This window comes from Syzygium oleosum, unplaced genomic scaffold (assembly GCF_021117445.2).
Source record: "Syzygium oleosum isolate NSW1041296 unplaced genomic scaffold, Sole_v2.1 Sole_v2.03, whole genome shotgun sequence".
Lineage (NCBI taxonomy): Eukaryota > Viridiplantae > Streptophyta > Magnoliopsida > Myrtales > Myrtaceae > Syzygium > Syzygium oleosum.
In genome coordinates, this window is record NW_026607487.1 from 14,138,933 (window position 1) to 14,156,323 (window position 17,391).

The 17,391-nt window shown below is 43.1% G+C and overlaps 1 protein-coding gene and 1 pseudogene across 1 annotated transcript; both read left to right on the forward strand.

The window, feature by feature from the left end:
- Positions 1–1,553, forward strand: LOC115693532 (uncharacterized; annotated as a pseudogene).
- Positions 1,554–10,459: 8,906 nt separating this feature from the next.
- LOC115693531 (uncharacterized) lies at positions 10,460–13,960 on the forward strand. Its single transcript, XM_030620552.1, has 6 exons — positions 10,460–10,921; positions 11,012–11,107; positions 11,222–11,287; positions 11,729–11,794; positions 12,212–12,305; positions 13,950–13,960. Exons 1-6 carry the CDS (start codon positions 10,460–10,462, stop codon positions 13,958–13,960), a joined length of 795 nt encoding a protein of 264 aa, XP_030476412.1.
- Positions 13,961–17,391: the final 3,431 nt, after the last annotated feature.

A 17,391-nucleotide genomic window follows, 5' to 3' on the forward strand; every position in this document is an offset into this window, starting at 1 on the left:
AGCATTGATTGTGAACCCAATTGAATGTTTTTGTAAATCATGCAACTCAAATTCAAGGTCATAAGTAGCTTTTTACTTTGGGTCCAATTGGAGATGCTGCAATCTACCCATATGGATTGAATTTCCACGGAGACTCGGGAGAAACATTCTGGGATGGTAAAATGTCGTCGTTCCAATAAGAACTTCTCATGCAGCAATTGACTTGTTTTCCATTTTCTTTCATAAAAACAGGTAAAATGAAAGGGTTGTTCGAGATTGGCATTCACTTTCCCTACAAAACCAAAGTGTGGGCCCTTTGAACTCGAGATGCATGCAGCAAGGCATGAGCGTCGAAGGAATTGCGTCATAAAGAGTATAAAGTGATTCTCATTGTACTTGCCAGACGGATAACAGAAGAAAAGAATCATTACTGACAATGGGTTAGCAATGAAGTTGGCAGGTCTAGAAGACATAATTTCTTGAAGTTTCAAAGTATACTGTCCGTCTTCTCAAACTCCATAAGTAATCTCTTGGAACACACATTGGATTGGCGTTTGATTCATGCAAACATTTGCATGATGAAGTCTGCTTGCATCCTTGAGATTTTAAATTGGAATAGAGGCGGCTTCTGGATTCAAAGCAACTACGGCTTTAGGAAATGGGTGCTTATGCTTGGGGATTTTTGGAAAGAATCCCCGATAATTTTGAAAGGACTGCTTCCTTGCAGGATTTGGATTTGGGTCGTAATGATTTTTCCAGCTTTCCATCCAGTCTGAGGGAGCCTTGTACTTCTAAAAAAAAAAAACTCGATTTATCTCATTGTATCTGCCTCCACTTCTCGCGAGCTTGCTTGAGTCAAATATGGTGAACTGTAATGTGTTGGAGCGCATGTACGACTTGACAAATGTGGATGGTTTAGATGGAGCTGGACTTTACTAATTGCAGCAATTTAGTTGATGTCCCTAGTCTCCATGAAGCGTCTAAGGCATTTTATTCTTGGTTGGTTGCAAGGCATGCATCCTAGCAGTGAAAAGAAGAATTCAAAAGGTTGCTCCAAAGCATTTGGACAACTTGAATATTGCTGGGAGTGAGATTCCACGATGGTTTCATTAGAAAGTTTCTCATTTTGTTGCAAAGAATCACGAGATTGGAGGAATAATTTTCATTGTTGAGGTCTCTCTGAACATTGTAAACCGGGGAAACTTTCCGCTACTAGCAATCGTGGACATTAGAAGAAGGCTTCTCAGGCGTAAAGGTCTGATACACACCACAACATTGTGCCTGATAGGGATCCTCGACTTAAGTGAAGACCAGCTTTACTTGATTATATTTCCAGAATTCGAGCCAATGGTTGGGAGCTTAAAAAAGGAGATCACAAATTTGATTAATGGTAAGAGATCATCACGATCTCTCATGCTTGCCTTGAAGCAATATGGAAAAGGCTAGTCTCCCACTGATGAAGGATGGAAGGACTTGCGGCTCTTGGCATAGACGATGATACCCTAGTGTTCATAAAGAACTCCATTTCAAGAATCCACTAAGCCTTTACGCTTCACCATTTTCGGGAAATGAGACCGAGGAGGGATAACATCTGAACATTCCTAAATTTGAAATTTGACCTTAGGGTCACATTTGTGAATCAACTTCTTTCTTCAATTGTCAACGTGGATGAAGAAATGCTCTTAAAATTTGTGCTTCAAGTAATCCCTATTGTTCTCATAGCAGAGTCCACAGAAAGTTCTCATCTTGGAGAATCTCATCAATTTGACAACCTTCTCAAAAGAAGAAATGTGCGAAGATTCCTCGGCACCAAAGCTACTTCCTGGGTCGGTGACATCTATAACCCATGAGAAGCTCTTTGACGGGTCCACATATATGGATGCGGACTATCCAAACGGTATTGTCAAAAGACAAGAAGAGGAATGAGCTATGATCCATTTGGAATTGCTGAGCATTAGTAGCCGCAATTTTTGCACCTTCAAATAGCTTCTCGGCATTTAATCCAGCGCGGAGATGATTATTGGTGGTTCGCAAAATGATCATTCAAGGCATGGATGTACACGAGCAAGAATCAACCATCAAATGGTGCCCTCGAGTAAAAGATGAAATAATGTGTTTGGCCATGGCAACAACAACTTCTTCCAAGAAAGCATGATGAGGCAATACACATTGAAGGGGAGTGTATCTGATCATAGGGGCAACGCCTCTCGTCAACAAATCGTGACAAAACCATCCAATTTAGCACAAAAGGATGTATCGTTCCTAAATTAAGTTCAATCGAGAATGGAGATAACATGTTCCATTTCCTTTCTGCAGGGTGATAAACAGGGCAGGTCACTGAAAGGGCAGTAACCCTTATCCATGATGCATGATAAAGCGGAGTAATTCGATTCAGCACAAAAAGGGCGTGCATTGACCACATGAGCAACATCTCCAACAAAAGAAACACGATGAGGCCAAATCATTCATATAGGAAATGTTAACGCCCGAAGAACAAAAGCGCATGAAGGGGCGTTGTCAAATACCCAAGAAGGCGAATTCAAATGAAGGGTAAATTGTATCGTTTCCAACAGTCCATTTTAATACAATTCTTGACATGATTCTCTTTTCCTTTGATAGGAAGCATTAAAGACCTGAAGGACAAATGCAAATGAGGGGTAATGTTGTATCGTTCCCAATTTTCTAATCCCTAAAGGGTCTTTAACTAACACATTCTTTCTTATTCTTTACAGGGTTACCAAGTCGCCATACCGCAGGTAAGTACCCTTCCTCCAAAATTCAAATGAAAATCAAATGAAAATTTTCTTCACAAAAATGGGGGAGTTTCTGATGTATTTGAGAAAAGAGCACAAAAGTAGAAATTGTGAAAATAAACTTTTCACAAAAATTTTGAATATCATCCTTGTCCAAAGTTGTCTTGATGCTTGAGATAAATCAACTCGGGTGATCTTGGCAAAACAAGAGGAAATGTGTTAATCATGCCAAGCGAGAAGCACTTAGAATGAAGAAAGGCGAGCCATTCCCAAACACGTCCTATAAACACTTTGTGAGTTGAGTGCAAAAATCGTGTTTTAGGATGAGAGATTCATTCGCAAATTGTACATGGATCAAAATGAAAAGAGGCATTTATTTCATCCATCCTACACACTACAGGTGATCATAGTTAAGCCTATTTGAGCCTTTAAATGTGAAGAATTCTCAAAATACCCCTATCAAGAACTACCCACAATTGGGGTAAATTTGGAGATTTTGGTTAACATCATTTGGTGAAAAGATGAGAAAGATTTCTTTGCTCTTACTGGTATCAATCTTTTTGTGGTAACTTCAGGTGAATCCATGTGGAAGCTCGAAACATCCCAAAATGAAGAAGAGCATTCATTTCTCTACCCAAACACTCATATCCTTTGCTCAGCCAAGTTGAGCCTGAATATCCATTTCTAAAGCCCAAGTGGTGATTATCTCCCTATACTGGGACAAAGTATGTGATTTATCAAGACAATGGATACTCATGAGACAATGTGAAAAACATCTCGAAAGTCCTAAAAGCTCAAAAAATCAAAAGTCAAATGAAAACTAGGGGGCATGAAAAAGCAGTGTGCCTAGTCAAAACAAGGCCAATGCCCATTAAAAAAAAAAGAGAGAAAAAAAGTAGCATCAAGAGAAGAATTCTTTTGTGAGGAAAAAGTGTCAAAAGCAAAATGCCTGCATGAAAAGAAAATCATTGCAAATGCAAAAGTCATTAGAGAAAAGAGCGAAGCTCTTGTATTGAAAAGATTAGTCAATGGACTTTCGAGACAAATTGGATTTCAAAAGGCAAGTGTCCTCGAAAAGATTGGATGATATGGTAATGATGCCATGGTGATCACCAACTTTTGAATCCCTTTTGAAAATTTCTGAGCCTTTCGAGCCTCTACCCAAATCAATGTTATAACCTTCTCCAAAGTCTCTTCGGATTGGGATGGTCTAAGAAGAAATTTGGATTCCCAAACAAGCTATCGCTTGAAGAAGTGGGGGCAAAGTTATCTTATCTCATCTTAAGGTTTCTTGACTTGTAAACCTGATGGAGATGCTGATTGACAATTATTTCATTCCTTAGCCAATAATGCTCATCCATTGTTGAAACCGTGACCAAACCTACATTACGGTCCTTTAAAAGACCTCTTAGATTGGTCAACGTGTACTTATTGCGAATGATTCTCAAAACCCTCGACAGCGGTCATGTGAGGTATATTGAGCGATCAGACTATTTCCCACATTAATGGATGGGATCAAGCAGCCTTCTTGAGAGTATGTGAGAAGCTCTTTTCCAATTAAGGAGCTCTTGTTTGGCATATTTAACTAACTCTTTTCATGGACTGAGGTCTTTTCTGATAAAGATTTGTCTCCTAAGGGAATTTGATGATTAATGGCGTCTTTCAAGCCTAAAGGCAATTTTGCGATATCGAAGGTTGTTGAATGCTTTCCAAACAATTGAATCTATCTTGAATTGCTCATACAATCAATATTTTCTCATTGATGATACTCTTTTGATATTGTCTCTCATGACATGTAATCAAATGACATTGATCTCGCCTGGTATGCCTTCATTACTAGAGCATTTGGTATAACACATTCCATTAAATGTGCAGTATCCATTTTGGAATCTTTTGATCGACATGTACGGCAAGCTCTAACAGACCGAAACCATTCTTACATGAGAAGTCTTCCCCACATGGGACCGTGCTTTCTGAAGATTTGTGCGTTTGTCCTTAAACCACACAATGCAAAGGTTTATGCATTTATTGCATAACACTCCGATTTCAAAAGGTTCTGGGTCTTTTCCTGAAACCCCGGTTTCAAAAGGTTCCGGGTCTTTCCTTAAACCCCGATTTCAAAAGGTTTCGGGTCTTTCCTAAACCCCGATTTCAAAAGTTTCTGGGTCTTTTCTTGAAACCCTGATTTCAAAAGGTTCTAGGTCTTTTCCTGAAACCCTGATTTCAAAAGATTCCGAGTCTTCTCTTAAACCCCGATTTCAAAAGGTTCTGGGTCTTTTCCTGAAACCCCGATTTTAAATGGTTATGGGTCTTTCCTGAAACCCTGATTTCAAAAGGTTCCGGGTCTTCCCTTAAACCCTAATTTCAAAAGGTTCTGGGTCTTTTCCTGAAACCCTGATTTCAAAAGGTTCTGGGTCTTTCCTAAAACCCCGATTTCAAAAGGTTCCGGGTCTTCCCTTAAACCCCAATTTCAAAAGGTTCCGGGTCTTTTCCTGAAACCCTGATTTCAAAAGGTTCTGAGTCTTTCCAAAAACCCCGATTTCAAAAGGTTCCGGGTCTTTCCTTAAACCCCGATTTCAAAAGGTTCCGGGTCTTTCCTTAAACCCCGATTTCAAAAGGTTATGGGTCTTTCCTTAAACCCCGATTTCAAACGGTTCTGGGTCTTCCCTTAAACTCCGATTTCAAAAGGTTCTGGGTCTTTTCCGAAACCCTGATTTCAAAAGGTTCACAAGTCTATCCTTAAACCATGTTCTTTACAACATAAAGTCCTAAGTGAAAACCTTAGGCACATTAAAATCCTGAGTGAAAAACATTAGGTATTTCAAAATCTTGAGTGCAATTTGCCGTTCGTAGGGTTTTAGTTCCTAGGTGTACTTTCTGGGTTTTAGTCCCTAGGCAAATCTTTGACGTTCATAGGGTTTTAGCCCCTAGGCGTTTCTTTAAGCTGTTGTTCCTATTGCCGTTCATAGGGTTTTAGCCCCTAGGCGGGATCTTAGCTGTTCATAGGGTTTTAGTCCCTAAATAGAATCTTCGACATTTATAATGTTTTAGTCTCTAGGCGTTCCTTCTGGGTTTTATTCCTTTTGCCGTTCAATAGTGTTTTAGCCCCTAGGCGGAATCTTCGACGTTCATAGGGTTTTAATCCCTGGACGTTCCTTCAAGGTGTTGTTCCTATTGCCATTCATAGGGTTTTAGTCCCTAGGCGGAATCTTAGCTGCTCATAGGGTTTTAATCCCTAGGTGGAATTTCCGACGTTTACAGGGTTTTAGTCCCTAAATGTCAATACAGAGTCTTTTTCTTTGCACGGTGAGCTTCTGCAGCCCGGAGCACTCCTTCGACCTGGCGAGCTTTCGCAGCCCAGAGTCTTTTTCTTTGCACGGCGAGCTTCTGCAGCCCGGAGCACTCCTTCGACCTGGCGAGCTTTCGCAGCCCAGAGTCTTTTTCTTTGCACGGCGAGCTTCTGCAGCCCGGAGCACTCCTTCGACCTGGCGCGCTTTTGCAGCCCATAGTCCCTTTCTTTGCACGGTGAGCTTCTGCAGCCCAGAGCACCCCTTCAACCTGGCGAGCTTTCGCAGCCCAGAGTCCTTTTCTTTGTACGGGGAGCTTCTGTAGCCTGGAGCACCCCTTCGACCTGGCGAGCTTTCGCAGTCTAGAGTCTTTTTCTTTGCACGGGGAGCTTCTGCAGCCCGGAGCACCCCTTCGACCTGGCAAGCTTTCGCAATCCAGAGTCTTTTTCTTTGCACGGCGAGCTTTTGCAGCCCGAAGCACTCCTTCTACCTGGCGAGCTTTCGCAGCCCATAGTCCTTTTCTTTGCACGGGGAGCTTCTGCAGCCCGGAGCACCCCTTCGACCTGGCGAGCTTTCGCAGCACAGAGTCTTTTTCTTTGCACGGCGAGCTTCTGCAGCCCGGAGCACTCCTTCGACCTGGCGAGCTTTCGCAGCCCAGAGTCTTTTTCTTTGCACGGTGAGCTTTTACAGCCCGGAGCACCCCTTCGACCTGGCGAGCTTTCGCAGCCCATAGTCCTTTTCTTTGTACGATGAGCTTCTGCAGCCCGGAGCACCCCTTCGACCTGGCGAGCTTTCGCAGCCTAGAGTCCTTTTCTTTGCACGGGGAGCTTCTGCAGCCCGGAGCACCCATTCGACCTGGCGAGCTTTCGCAGCCCAGAGTTCTTTTCTTTGCACGGTGAGCTTCTGCAGCCCGGAGCACCACTTCGACCTGGCGAGCTTTCGCAGCCCATAGTCTTTTTCTTTGCACGGTGAGCTTCTGTAGCCCGGAGCACCCCTTCGACTTGGCGAGCTTTCGCAGCCCAGAGTCCTTTTCTCTCCACGGTGTGCTTTTGCAGCCCATAACACCTTATCGACCTGGCGAGCTTTCGTAGCCCAGAGTTTATTTCTTTATAAGGTGAGACTTTATTTAGCCAAAAGCCCATTCTTACACGGTATGGCAGGTATCAAAAAAAAAAAATCAATCATCTCTCATGCATCTTCCCATGCCCTCTATGAACAAAATTTAAGTGTCTCTTATCTTTGAAAGGAACCTCTTCGAGCTCCCCTTCAAAGAGGAGCAGCTGTTGATACCTAAATTTTGCTCAATCATTTAGGGTTTTATCGCATAAAAAATTAGGGTTTAATTTTTAACCACTAAACAAAAAAATATTTTCATTAAATTGCATGGCATATAGACATTAGGCACATTTGCATTAATAGGGCCTATTAAAACATATTCGTATAAAAATAAATAAATTTCTGGGCCAGGTCAGTAGGCCCATTTTGTTTCTTTTCTTTCACGCGGCCCATCTCTTCTTTCTTTCCTTTATTGCATGTTCTGCGTGGGCCGGCCCTTTTCCCGTCGGCCCGGCCCGCACGCCCTTTCTTCTTCTCCCAGTCAACGCTTTTGAAGCGTGCGGGGGAGACGAACAGTAGTAGAACGCAGAAGCAGAATGCATAAGCCAGAACAGAGGCCAGCGGTGCAGGGGGGCAGCGTGATCCCCGGGTCGGCAGATCGGCCGGCCATGACAAGCTGGCGGTGGCAGGAAGCCATGCGCGCCTGCCGTGGCCTTTAAGAGGCGATCCGAGGGAGAACAGAGAGAGCGAGAGAGCCAGAGGGAGTTCCGAGGGAGAGAGTTCTACAGAGAGAGAGTTCCGGAGAGAGAGTGAGAGGTCGAGACCGAGGGGTCCTTTGCCGGCGACCGCCGTGCCCAAGTCGCGGCCGACGATCCTCTGTCACGGTAGGTCCCGGTCCCGAGCGCTCGCCGGGTTTTGTTTCGGTTTGGTTCGATTCGGGGTCGGTCTCCCGAGGATCCCGGCTCGCAGGTGTGCGAGGCGTGCGGATGTAGCCAGATCTACCGCGTTCGCCCTCCATTCGCCACCGCCGAGTCGGGTAAGGAGTGTCGCAAGGAACCGCCGCCCCTGTTTTTCTTTGTACTCTGTTTTTGGGGCTCACTGGCCGGAGCTTGCGGCCATCCGGCTCGCGCGAGTTCCGGCCCGTGACACCTCGGGCTCGGTCCTGCTTGTCTGTGCATTGTTGTGTGTGAATCTCGGACGCGTTTGGGTCTCGATCGAGCCTAAAATCCTTCGTTTTCGTCGCGCGCTCCAACTGTTTGATGTTATGCACGAAAGAGATCCGGTTTCTGTCCTTTGTATCCCCGAAGCTTGGTGTCTCTCTCTCTTCCCTCACGGTGTCTTGATTGCTCGCTGAGCTTGGTGTGGAGGTTTTGGTGTGTCGCCGACGAACGAGGTCGGTCCGCGTTCATCGGTACACGACCAGGGGCTCGTTTTGGCCAGTCCCCTGTCGGGGCTCGGCCGGTTCGTGGCCGGCGACGCACGAGCAAGGAGCTCATTTGGGGGCCGGTCCCTCGTCGGGGCTCAACCGGTTCGTGGCCGACCATCCCCTCATCGGAGCTTGGTCAGTTCGGGTTCAATCGCCGTTGGCTGCGGATGCCGGGGCTCGATAGAAGATAGGACTAGAAACCCCCCGGCCGCGGAGGCTGGGGCTCGGTAGAAGACCGGACTAGAAACCCCTCGGCAGCGGAGGCTGGGGCTCGGAGAAGCTGGCGTTCCGGCCAGCCGGCGAAGGAGACGACTTGTGCGAGTCGGAGCGGCGGCCGGCGCTCCGGCCATGGGGTTGAGTTTCCCGGCCACGAAGGCCGGGGTTCGGCGAGTGGCGGCCAAGCATGGGCTCGGCCGCCGGACCGGAAACCCTGACCGCGGAGGCCAGGGCTCGGCGGGCGTCGGCCGGGGAAGGCGCTCCAAGCCGGAGCAGCGGCCGCTTTCGGGTCGGGCGTTAGGGTTTTCAGCGAGTCGGGTCGGCGGCTTACGGCCGGGTCGGGTTCGCGGGTCGAAACCGGGTAGGGCTTGGCGTTAGGGTTTTGTTCGAATGGGCCGAATAGGTTGTGGGCAAGAGTATTTAGGGTTTTGGTGTTTTATTTTCTTGATTGGGCTTTGGGCTTTAATTTGTTTTAAATTTTTTTTTTTCCGGGCTGGGCCCTCTTTCTAAAGAAAAAGAATTTTCGCCACACCGGGCTCAACAAATGAGCCTGGTCCGGTCGTGGACCCGGGCTTGTGCGTCCGGGTCAGTGCTGATCCGGGTCGGATGTGGAGGTCCAACCCGGATCCGATTTTATATTATTTTAGTAATATTTTATTATTTAAATATTACAAAAATTTAATAAATAATTATTAAAATTTTAAAAAAAAATTTCGAAAATTAAAAAATGTTATTTGGGCTTTGGAATTGGCTTTTTTTTTTTTGCCCTTTTTGCATGAGTAGTGTCATTTTTGATTGCATGTTGCTTGATTCATACACTTTGAATTGTGCGTTTAACTTAACTTCGCATGTGGTCGATTATGCATGTTAGGTTTTGATATTAATTGTTGCTTTCCTTAGCTTAGTTAGGAATGGAATTTTGAGACTCCCGATTAGTGTGAACACGTTAGGTGGTGGATTGAACAAGATTAGGTACCGAAAGGGCACTAATTAGTCAATTAGTGTAATCAAGTCTCCGTACCCATTGAATCTCTGGTTCGCAGAAGTAAAGCATTTCTCTCGTGCTTTACTTGGGTGTCTTATCGACCCACCAAAAATCGATTAGTGGCGACTCCTAGATGAAATTGATTTGCATGTTAACAACTTAAACTTAAGTCGCGAATTGGTATGGGCTTGGGAGAGCTCGAGCTAGGTTTAACTTAGTAGTCCATTAGCCTAACCCCTTAGGCGGCGGGGCCAGTTCGGGGAGGTCGCGACATTGCTGCTCTTTAATGACAAGGTTTAACCCTATTTTTGACTTCGCTTCTGCTTTCAAAGTGTGTTAAAAATTTACTCAAGCTACCTTAACTTTTTGAAAGTAGAGACAAATGCAATAATTTATAATGCTACAAAACGGATGATTAAATTGAGTTTATACATTGAAAGAATAAGTTCATGTCCAAATCACAACCTTTACTTAGAGTTATAAATCTTGAGAGCCATGACCCCCGTTTCTATGTGCAGAGGCTTATGATACACGTGAATGAGACGGTTTGTGTGCATTGTTATTGATTAGTTGAACCATAAAATTCCAATATCCTTTGTTAATTACAAATATAAATATGTTACATGTATCACACACGTATACATGTATATGTCCCTAAGCTAGGATTCGAAAGGCTGAAGGCAGATCGATTATTCTGGTCACTTCCTTCTTCTTCATTTTCATACCCTCAGAAGGTGTGGGATGTTACACCTTATCCATGGAAGACCATGAGCCAGATTGGAACTTTGCCTCGTGGACGCGCACCACCGCCTCCACTACCACCTCTCCACTAGGGAAGAGGGTGTTCTCAGGAGCTCCTCCGCAAGCACCACCGAGAATGTCGCCACTCGTCCCGAAGCTGGTGTTCTCGAGCACCATTATTAGCTCCAGACAGCTTCCCCAACCCCTTTCGGAATCGGCGGAACCGATCAAGGAGATGGCTTTCGTGACATTTTTAATGCCTTGCAAAACTGTCAACTTATCGACACAGCAAGAGGGGAAGCTGAGGATCTACCAGAACATACTGTACCACTTTCTTGGGACATCTTATGCAACCCAAACCAAGCTGAAGCGAGTGGAAGTGGAAGCAAAAGAAAGAGCAATATCGAAATGGATGATCAGCGACAATGCAAAAGCGCCGGACACAGTGGCGAGCGGGTTTGAATTCGGATATTATCGTGTCGCTGCTGAAAAATTAGGAACACACCAATCAAGGTCCCATCTTTGTTGCTGCCGCTAAACTAAGTTACTTGATATGTTGTGATTGTAGGACGCTGATCGTGGGATGCGCGAAAAATTGGAGGATCAAAGGAAGGCTAGGGTTAGAAGGACGCGTTCTGCGGAACAGCACGACATGTCTGAGAGGGTTAGAGTATGAGCTTGTTACGAGGGTTCTCTTTTCTCGAATTTACATTTGCTTTATTTGAAGCTCCTTTTCTATTGGAGTTTACATTGTGATCAAACAAAAAAACACACGTAGAAACGGAGGGGCCGAATCAAGGACAAGATCAAGACGCTTCAGCAACTCATACCCAACTGCAGCAAGGTAATCATCCAAAAGCAATATTTACCATTTTTCTCTCTTCCATGAAATCACGTGCACGTTCAGCCGCCTGCTCTCGTTTCGACGACGCGAACATTTACCATCTTCCCTCATCATGTGGTGAGGAAGAATTGGCTGATCATGGGGCGGAAAGTCATTGACGAATGTCATGGCTGTGCACTTCGTACGAGGCATATTGTCTAGTTAATTGGTGGTGAGTTATGTAAACGAGAGGTCTAAACAATTTAACTATACAGTCTAGCTGGGGAAGTTTTACATGAGAGGATTACTCTACCCGGGGATTGTCTTGATGTTTTTTCTCTCAAGTAATTGTACCTTAGAAAAAGAAAATCACTAGATCTTGATGCTGCATGAGCTAGGGTTGATTGCTCATTAAACATTCAGCCAGTTGATGCGTGTTTTTCTTTTTCGGCTTTGCTCCAGTCCGACAGAGCTTCAGTGCTAGACGATGCCGTTAAATACCTCAAAAGATTGAAGCTCCAAGTTGAAGTAAGTGTTTCTCTCTCGTGCACATCTTTGCTCGAAAGTTATCTACCGATTATTATGATGCTATAAGGATTTTATAGCTAATACACGGACATACCCGATTAGATTGCAAAATGACACCAATAGTTATCGTTGAAAGTATTTAGTTATTTAACCGTTCTTTGATCTTGCCGTTTATATTTGGCAATAAGTTGAGTGATCATATAATTCTATACGTATATGATTTACGCATGTCTTATTGGTGAGAGCTAGGTTCCCATTCTTTCATAATTGCTTCAACTTATCATATGAAGTGTATCCTACTTCCCTATCTCATGGGTGTATGATTAGTCTACAATTAGTCTAATAGACTCAGAATGGGATTCTTCTGCCTCTTCTTTTGTTCTATTTTGATGCATCACATCTCCAATTTTGTGTCAGATGTCAGCCATGGGAGCCGCGGGAGGAGCTTTGACCCTCAATCCATACATGTCACCGGCAATATCGGCGACCGGGATTGATAACATGAATCAAGGTTTGTTCTTGCAAATTCCGAGGCCAATCGTGGTCATGGGACCGTGGTATGGCTTCAACGATACCATGACCGGACTTCCAGTCATGCCCTTCCAGCACTCACCGACGGTTCCGACTTCTCCTTTGCCGGGCCAAGCTGTGTCGTTCCCATCTTTCGATGCGAGACCCCAATGGTTGTCACCGGCAGCTTCGAGCCCCGTTAGCACCAGTTTCTTTTCTCAATTCAACTATTCGACACCGGATGAAGGGGCATCTAGCCACTGGAACTCAAAACCAACGACGTCAACCACTGACCGCCAAGTATCGCCCATGCTGAGCCAGGTTATATTCTATATCACATCAAGTCTCTTCACTCAGCTCTTTATTTGCCTCTTGATAGGCTTCAACGTTAAAAAAAATGGGACATAAATGAATCGAACCACATAGTGAATAGGGGTATAGATCACTGATTTGACAAGGAGATGTTAGTACTTTAATTGTGAAAGTTTATAAGAGCCGAATTCATATGTTATCACTGATTTGGGGCTGGATGGGTTGTTGGTGGCAGTGATATAACGCGCATCTTCAATGATTTCTAGCAGAAATTAAGGATAGTAAGAGTTTTTACATATTAATTATCGCGACAAATTCCTTAAATTTTAAGAAAAAGTGGTACTGAGCTTGAGTTTGCCATCTTTGGTCGGCCCTCGGGGTCCTTGATTTCATTTATCCATTAGGACTAGAGATAGTTAGACATGATATTCCATCGCAATTAGATTGCGAATTAAACAATGTTTAAAATATGCAAGACTTGCAGTAATAGTAACTGCATTGAATCACAGATAGAGATAGAGACAGAGATACGAATACAGAAACATAAGTACATACTGACGGATGGATGTTAATCCATATTTCTTGCAGGCGCACAATGTTGGCGATTCGACTCCTCGTACGCCGGACCATAACGCCTTCTTTGCCGAGAGACAACATTGATGTGGTCGAAGAAGAACTGGGAAAATTGTTTAAAAAGTCATAAACCTATTGCACTTTTGCCAATTCAGTCATAAACCTTTTAAGTTTGCCAATTCAATCCTAAACCTTTTCACTTCTCGTCAATTGAGTCCATTTGATCAATTTTGGCCCGCCAGCGCTGACACGGCTGCCGGCCGGCGCCAGACGTTCGGTCAACGCTGACGTAGTAATTTTTTAATTTTTTTTTCTAATTTTTATTATATTTTTCTTGCCAGAGGGAAGAAGGGCAGAAAAAAATAAGAAAAGAAAAAAAGAAAAAGAAAATTCAAAAATTCAAAAAAAAATTTAAAAAATTGCCACGTCAACGTTGGCTGGACATCCCGTGCCGGCCGGCAACCACGTCAGCGCCGGCCAGCCAAAATTAGCTGGATAGACTTAATTGGCAAGAAGTGAAAAGGTTTAGAACTGAATTGGCTAACTTAAAAGGTTTAGGACTGAATTGGCAAAAGTGTAATAGATTTGGGACTTTTTGGACAATTTTCCTAAGAAAAATTGGGTTAAGTAGGATATGTTCTCTTTCTCTCTCTTCAATTAATTTTCCCATTTTCCATAATAGATCACTTCTTCTTTTTTCCTGCTTTGGCTTGTAGAGTAGGTGGTTTTGAGATTTAACTTTGATTTGTCCGCCTTGCAGGTTCTGGATAGGATAGTGGCTCGGCGATGATGATGTCAACATCTGAAAGAGAAATTTGTTAACAAGCGAATGGTTTCCAAGATTGGGGGAAACAAAGAGCTGAGTTTGATCCTGCTCGCGCCCCCCGTTTTGTTCTTTTTTGTTCTTCCTCGTGCCATTTTCCAAATTCACTAACAGTACAAATATATATATATATATACACACACACACGTGTGTGTGTCATGATATGTTTGTTTCGCAAAACAAGGAATAATGACAAAATTGGATATCCATTTCTACGTTTGGTTCAGCTTTCTCAAGGAGTTTTAGGCTTCTAAAGCATGTTGGGAAAAACTTAGCGTGTTGGACAACCTTCGGGGAAATGCTAGATTTGGCAAAGCTAAAAGCCCAAGGCAGGTGGGGATTTGCCTTGGGCCTTTAGCATTTTCGGAATGCTAGGTGGGGTTTAATGACTTTTTTTTTCCATTCAATTTTGCCCTCATTAGTAATTACGCGTTCCACTCTTACCCTTAAAAAACATTGTTCATTCTTCAAGCCATCGTCTCTATGCTCGCTAATTGCTGAGTAGTTGAGGTCAAGTTGCTGGTCACCGAGGTCGAGATCTCGTAGGTCTAGGGTTGACATCGAAGTCGCGTAGGTCGAGCTCCAAAAAATCCTAAACCTATTTGTCAATTGAGTCTATCTAGCCAATTTTAACCGAAATTCACTGATGTGAACACTAGTCGTCCGAAGTGGACACCGGTCGTCATGGCATGGTTGGCGCTGACATGGATAATTTTTAATAATATGTTAATATTTCTTTTCGATTTTTAAATATTTTTTTTCTTTTTTTCCTTTCTTCTTCCTCCTTTCATCGGTGATCAGCCACTAGCCACAGGCAAGGCGTGGTGAGGGTCGGCCTCACCCAGGCCAGGGTGGCCTTGTTGAGCTTCGCCTTTGCCTGGGCAATGCTTGGTGAGGCTGCCTTGGCTTAGGCGAGAGCCGGCCTTGCCAAATCTGGTGAGGGGAGCCCTCACCGGGGATTGACCTCACCCGGAGGGGCCTTGCCTATGGCTGGTGACGACGACCCTTGCCTAGGCTAGGCCAGCCAGCCCGCCTGGGCATGGCCGGTGGTTGGTCTTTGGCAAAAGGAAGAAGAAAGGAAAGAAAAAGAGAAAAAAAATAAAAAAAAATAAAAAAGTCAAAAAATTATTAAAAATTATCAATGTCAATGTCGGCCGTGCCACATAGGACGGCCGGCATCCACGGTAGTGAATTCAGGCCAAAATTAGCCTAATAGATTCAATTGGCAAAATTGAAAGGTTTATAACTGAATTAGAAAAAGTGCAATAAGTTTAAGATTTTTTGGACAATTTTTCCGCTATCTTGATATTGAAGGAATAGGAAATAACTATTTTATCAAGGAATAGACCGGGGATGGATAGTGTATTTTGTGCGCTGGCATTTTAGTCGAAAAGCCATATTCTCTCGTTCTTTTTTTCCTTTGATTGACGAGGACGATGATGACTTCAAGTTAATTATATACTTCGACCAAAAAAAAGTTAATTATATACTGGAAATCTTACTAAAAACAAAGTGAATGACCTCATCCTCATTAAATTCACCAGTGATTACGTTTCGCATCATTTAGGGGATAGCATATTGCATTACTACGTCGTAGAATTTTGCAGTGTTGTCTCAAAAAATGCAAATTTTTCTCATGCTGGTAAATTTCAATAAGTGTCAAAAAATGATTGTCAATTTTGTTACTGACTCAACTTTCTTTTTCAAATTACAAATTTTTATACTAGCTTGCTAATTTTTATTTGCATAGACTAATGATATTTCTAACTTTTTATATGAAATGATAAAAACAATAACTTTTATGAAAATTGTCGGCTTGGAATTGGGATAATAATACAAATGGTCCATGAACTTAGGTTTAATATGCAATGTCGTCCTCGAACTTTTAATTTGTGCAATATGATTTTTGAACTTTGGCCCAATGTACAATATCGTTCCTACACTTTTAATTTGTTCACTGTGATTCCTGAACTATTGAAAAATGTTCAATGTAATTTCTAAACTATATGAAAATGTTGAAAAGTTCAGGAACAACATTGAACATTAGACCAGAGTTAGGGACCATATTAAATAAATTAAAAGTTTGAGTACAACATTGCTCATGGGACCAAAGTTTAGTGATCACATTGAACAAATTTCAAGTTCAAGGACGACATTACATATTGAACCAAAGTTCATAAATCATTTGTGTCATTTTTCCTTTGGTATCTCAGCAAATTTATCCACTTACTTAAAACGAGGTTGCGGCGGGGATGGCTGGCCTCGAAGGAGCTGCCCCGGATTGGTGGAGGTGGCGGCCAGCGATGGGAGATGGTGGCCATTGAGCTAGGCTGAGTGTCTGGGCGTGGGTGGTGTAAAGTTAAGGTTGTGGGGATCTTTACACAAGAAACGGTAATTAGGTCATCTTACTTAGCAGATGTATGTAATTATTGATTTCGAGAATGGAGCTACTTTCTTTTGTCCTGAATTGAAAAGCAAGGTATGATTTGGATATTTTTCCTAATAAGGAGTTATCTTTTGAAAAAGCGCTACAAAATTTCAAAGATTGTGATGTTATTTATCCCGATGGGAATCATTCTCTTGCGACACGAAATCTTTGACCATTTGACCCATCGGAGGATTCAATGATTGCTAGTATGGCATGTGGAATTGGCACTATATCGATAATTATAAGGCAAGGTGGTAATGCACAAAAGTCATACTTGTGTAGTGATTATTGAATTTCACGTTAATTCAAAATGATTTCTACAGACGGTTTTTTCTTTCTTGATGTATACACATGCTATTTGATTCAGCCTTCAGGAAACAAACTTAATTTTCGGATGGACAATTATGGGGAAGGCCATGATTATCAGAAGCAACAAGTTCATTTGTTCCCATGAGAGCACCGAATCATGTGCCATGAGAAGATATCATAGGAAACTGATAGAAATTAAGCTTTCATAGGAACCGATTATTTACTTAACTTAACATGAGATCCGAGCAAGGGGTCTCCAGTTCGATGCATCACACAATCTTTCACTTATATGTGAGGATTTCAACAACCCCATTCACCTTCATGCATTGGGTTCTCATGCTTTAGGTAAACCCCGACCCGATCGTATTTTGAACGATCTAAATCATCAAAGCAAAATAGTTTCACACTCAAGTAAAGCATTCGAAGTGCGGCTTGAATCTGACATATTGGGTGAAGGGCCCTGGTACTGTTAGAAACTTTGTTCGCTCTCGTGATGTGATTTCAAAGTAAGCTGTCTTTTGTTCAGTTAATGATTCAAGAATTGATCACCTAAGATATCATAGAGAATCAACACAAATGAGTGAATTGCCTATATACTAAGTCAAAAAAGCCATTGAATTCCTAATGACACGGGTAATGATA

Excerpts from the sequence above, each read along its gene's own strand:
- LOC115693531 (XM_030620552.1), top strand. The coding sequence starts at position 10,460 with ATGGAAGACCATGAGCCAGATTGGAACTTTGCCTCGTGGACGCGCACC. Across the intron at positions 11,108-11,221 it reads AGCACGACATGTCTGAGAGG|AAACGGAGGGGCCGAATCAA; the intron begins GTTAGAGTATGA and ends AAACACACGTAG. Across the intron at positions 11,795-12,211 it reads GATTGAAGCTCCAAGTTGAA|ATGTCAGCCATGGGAGCCGC; the intron begins GTAAGTGTTTCT and ends ATTTTGTGTCAG.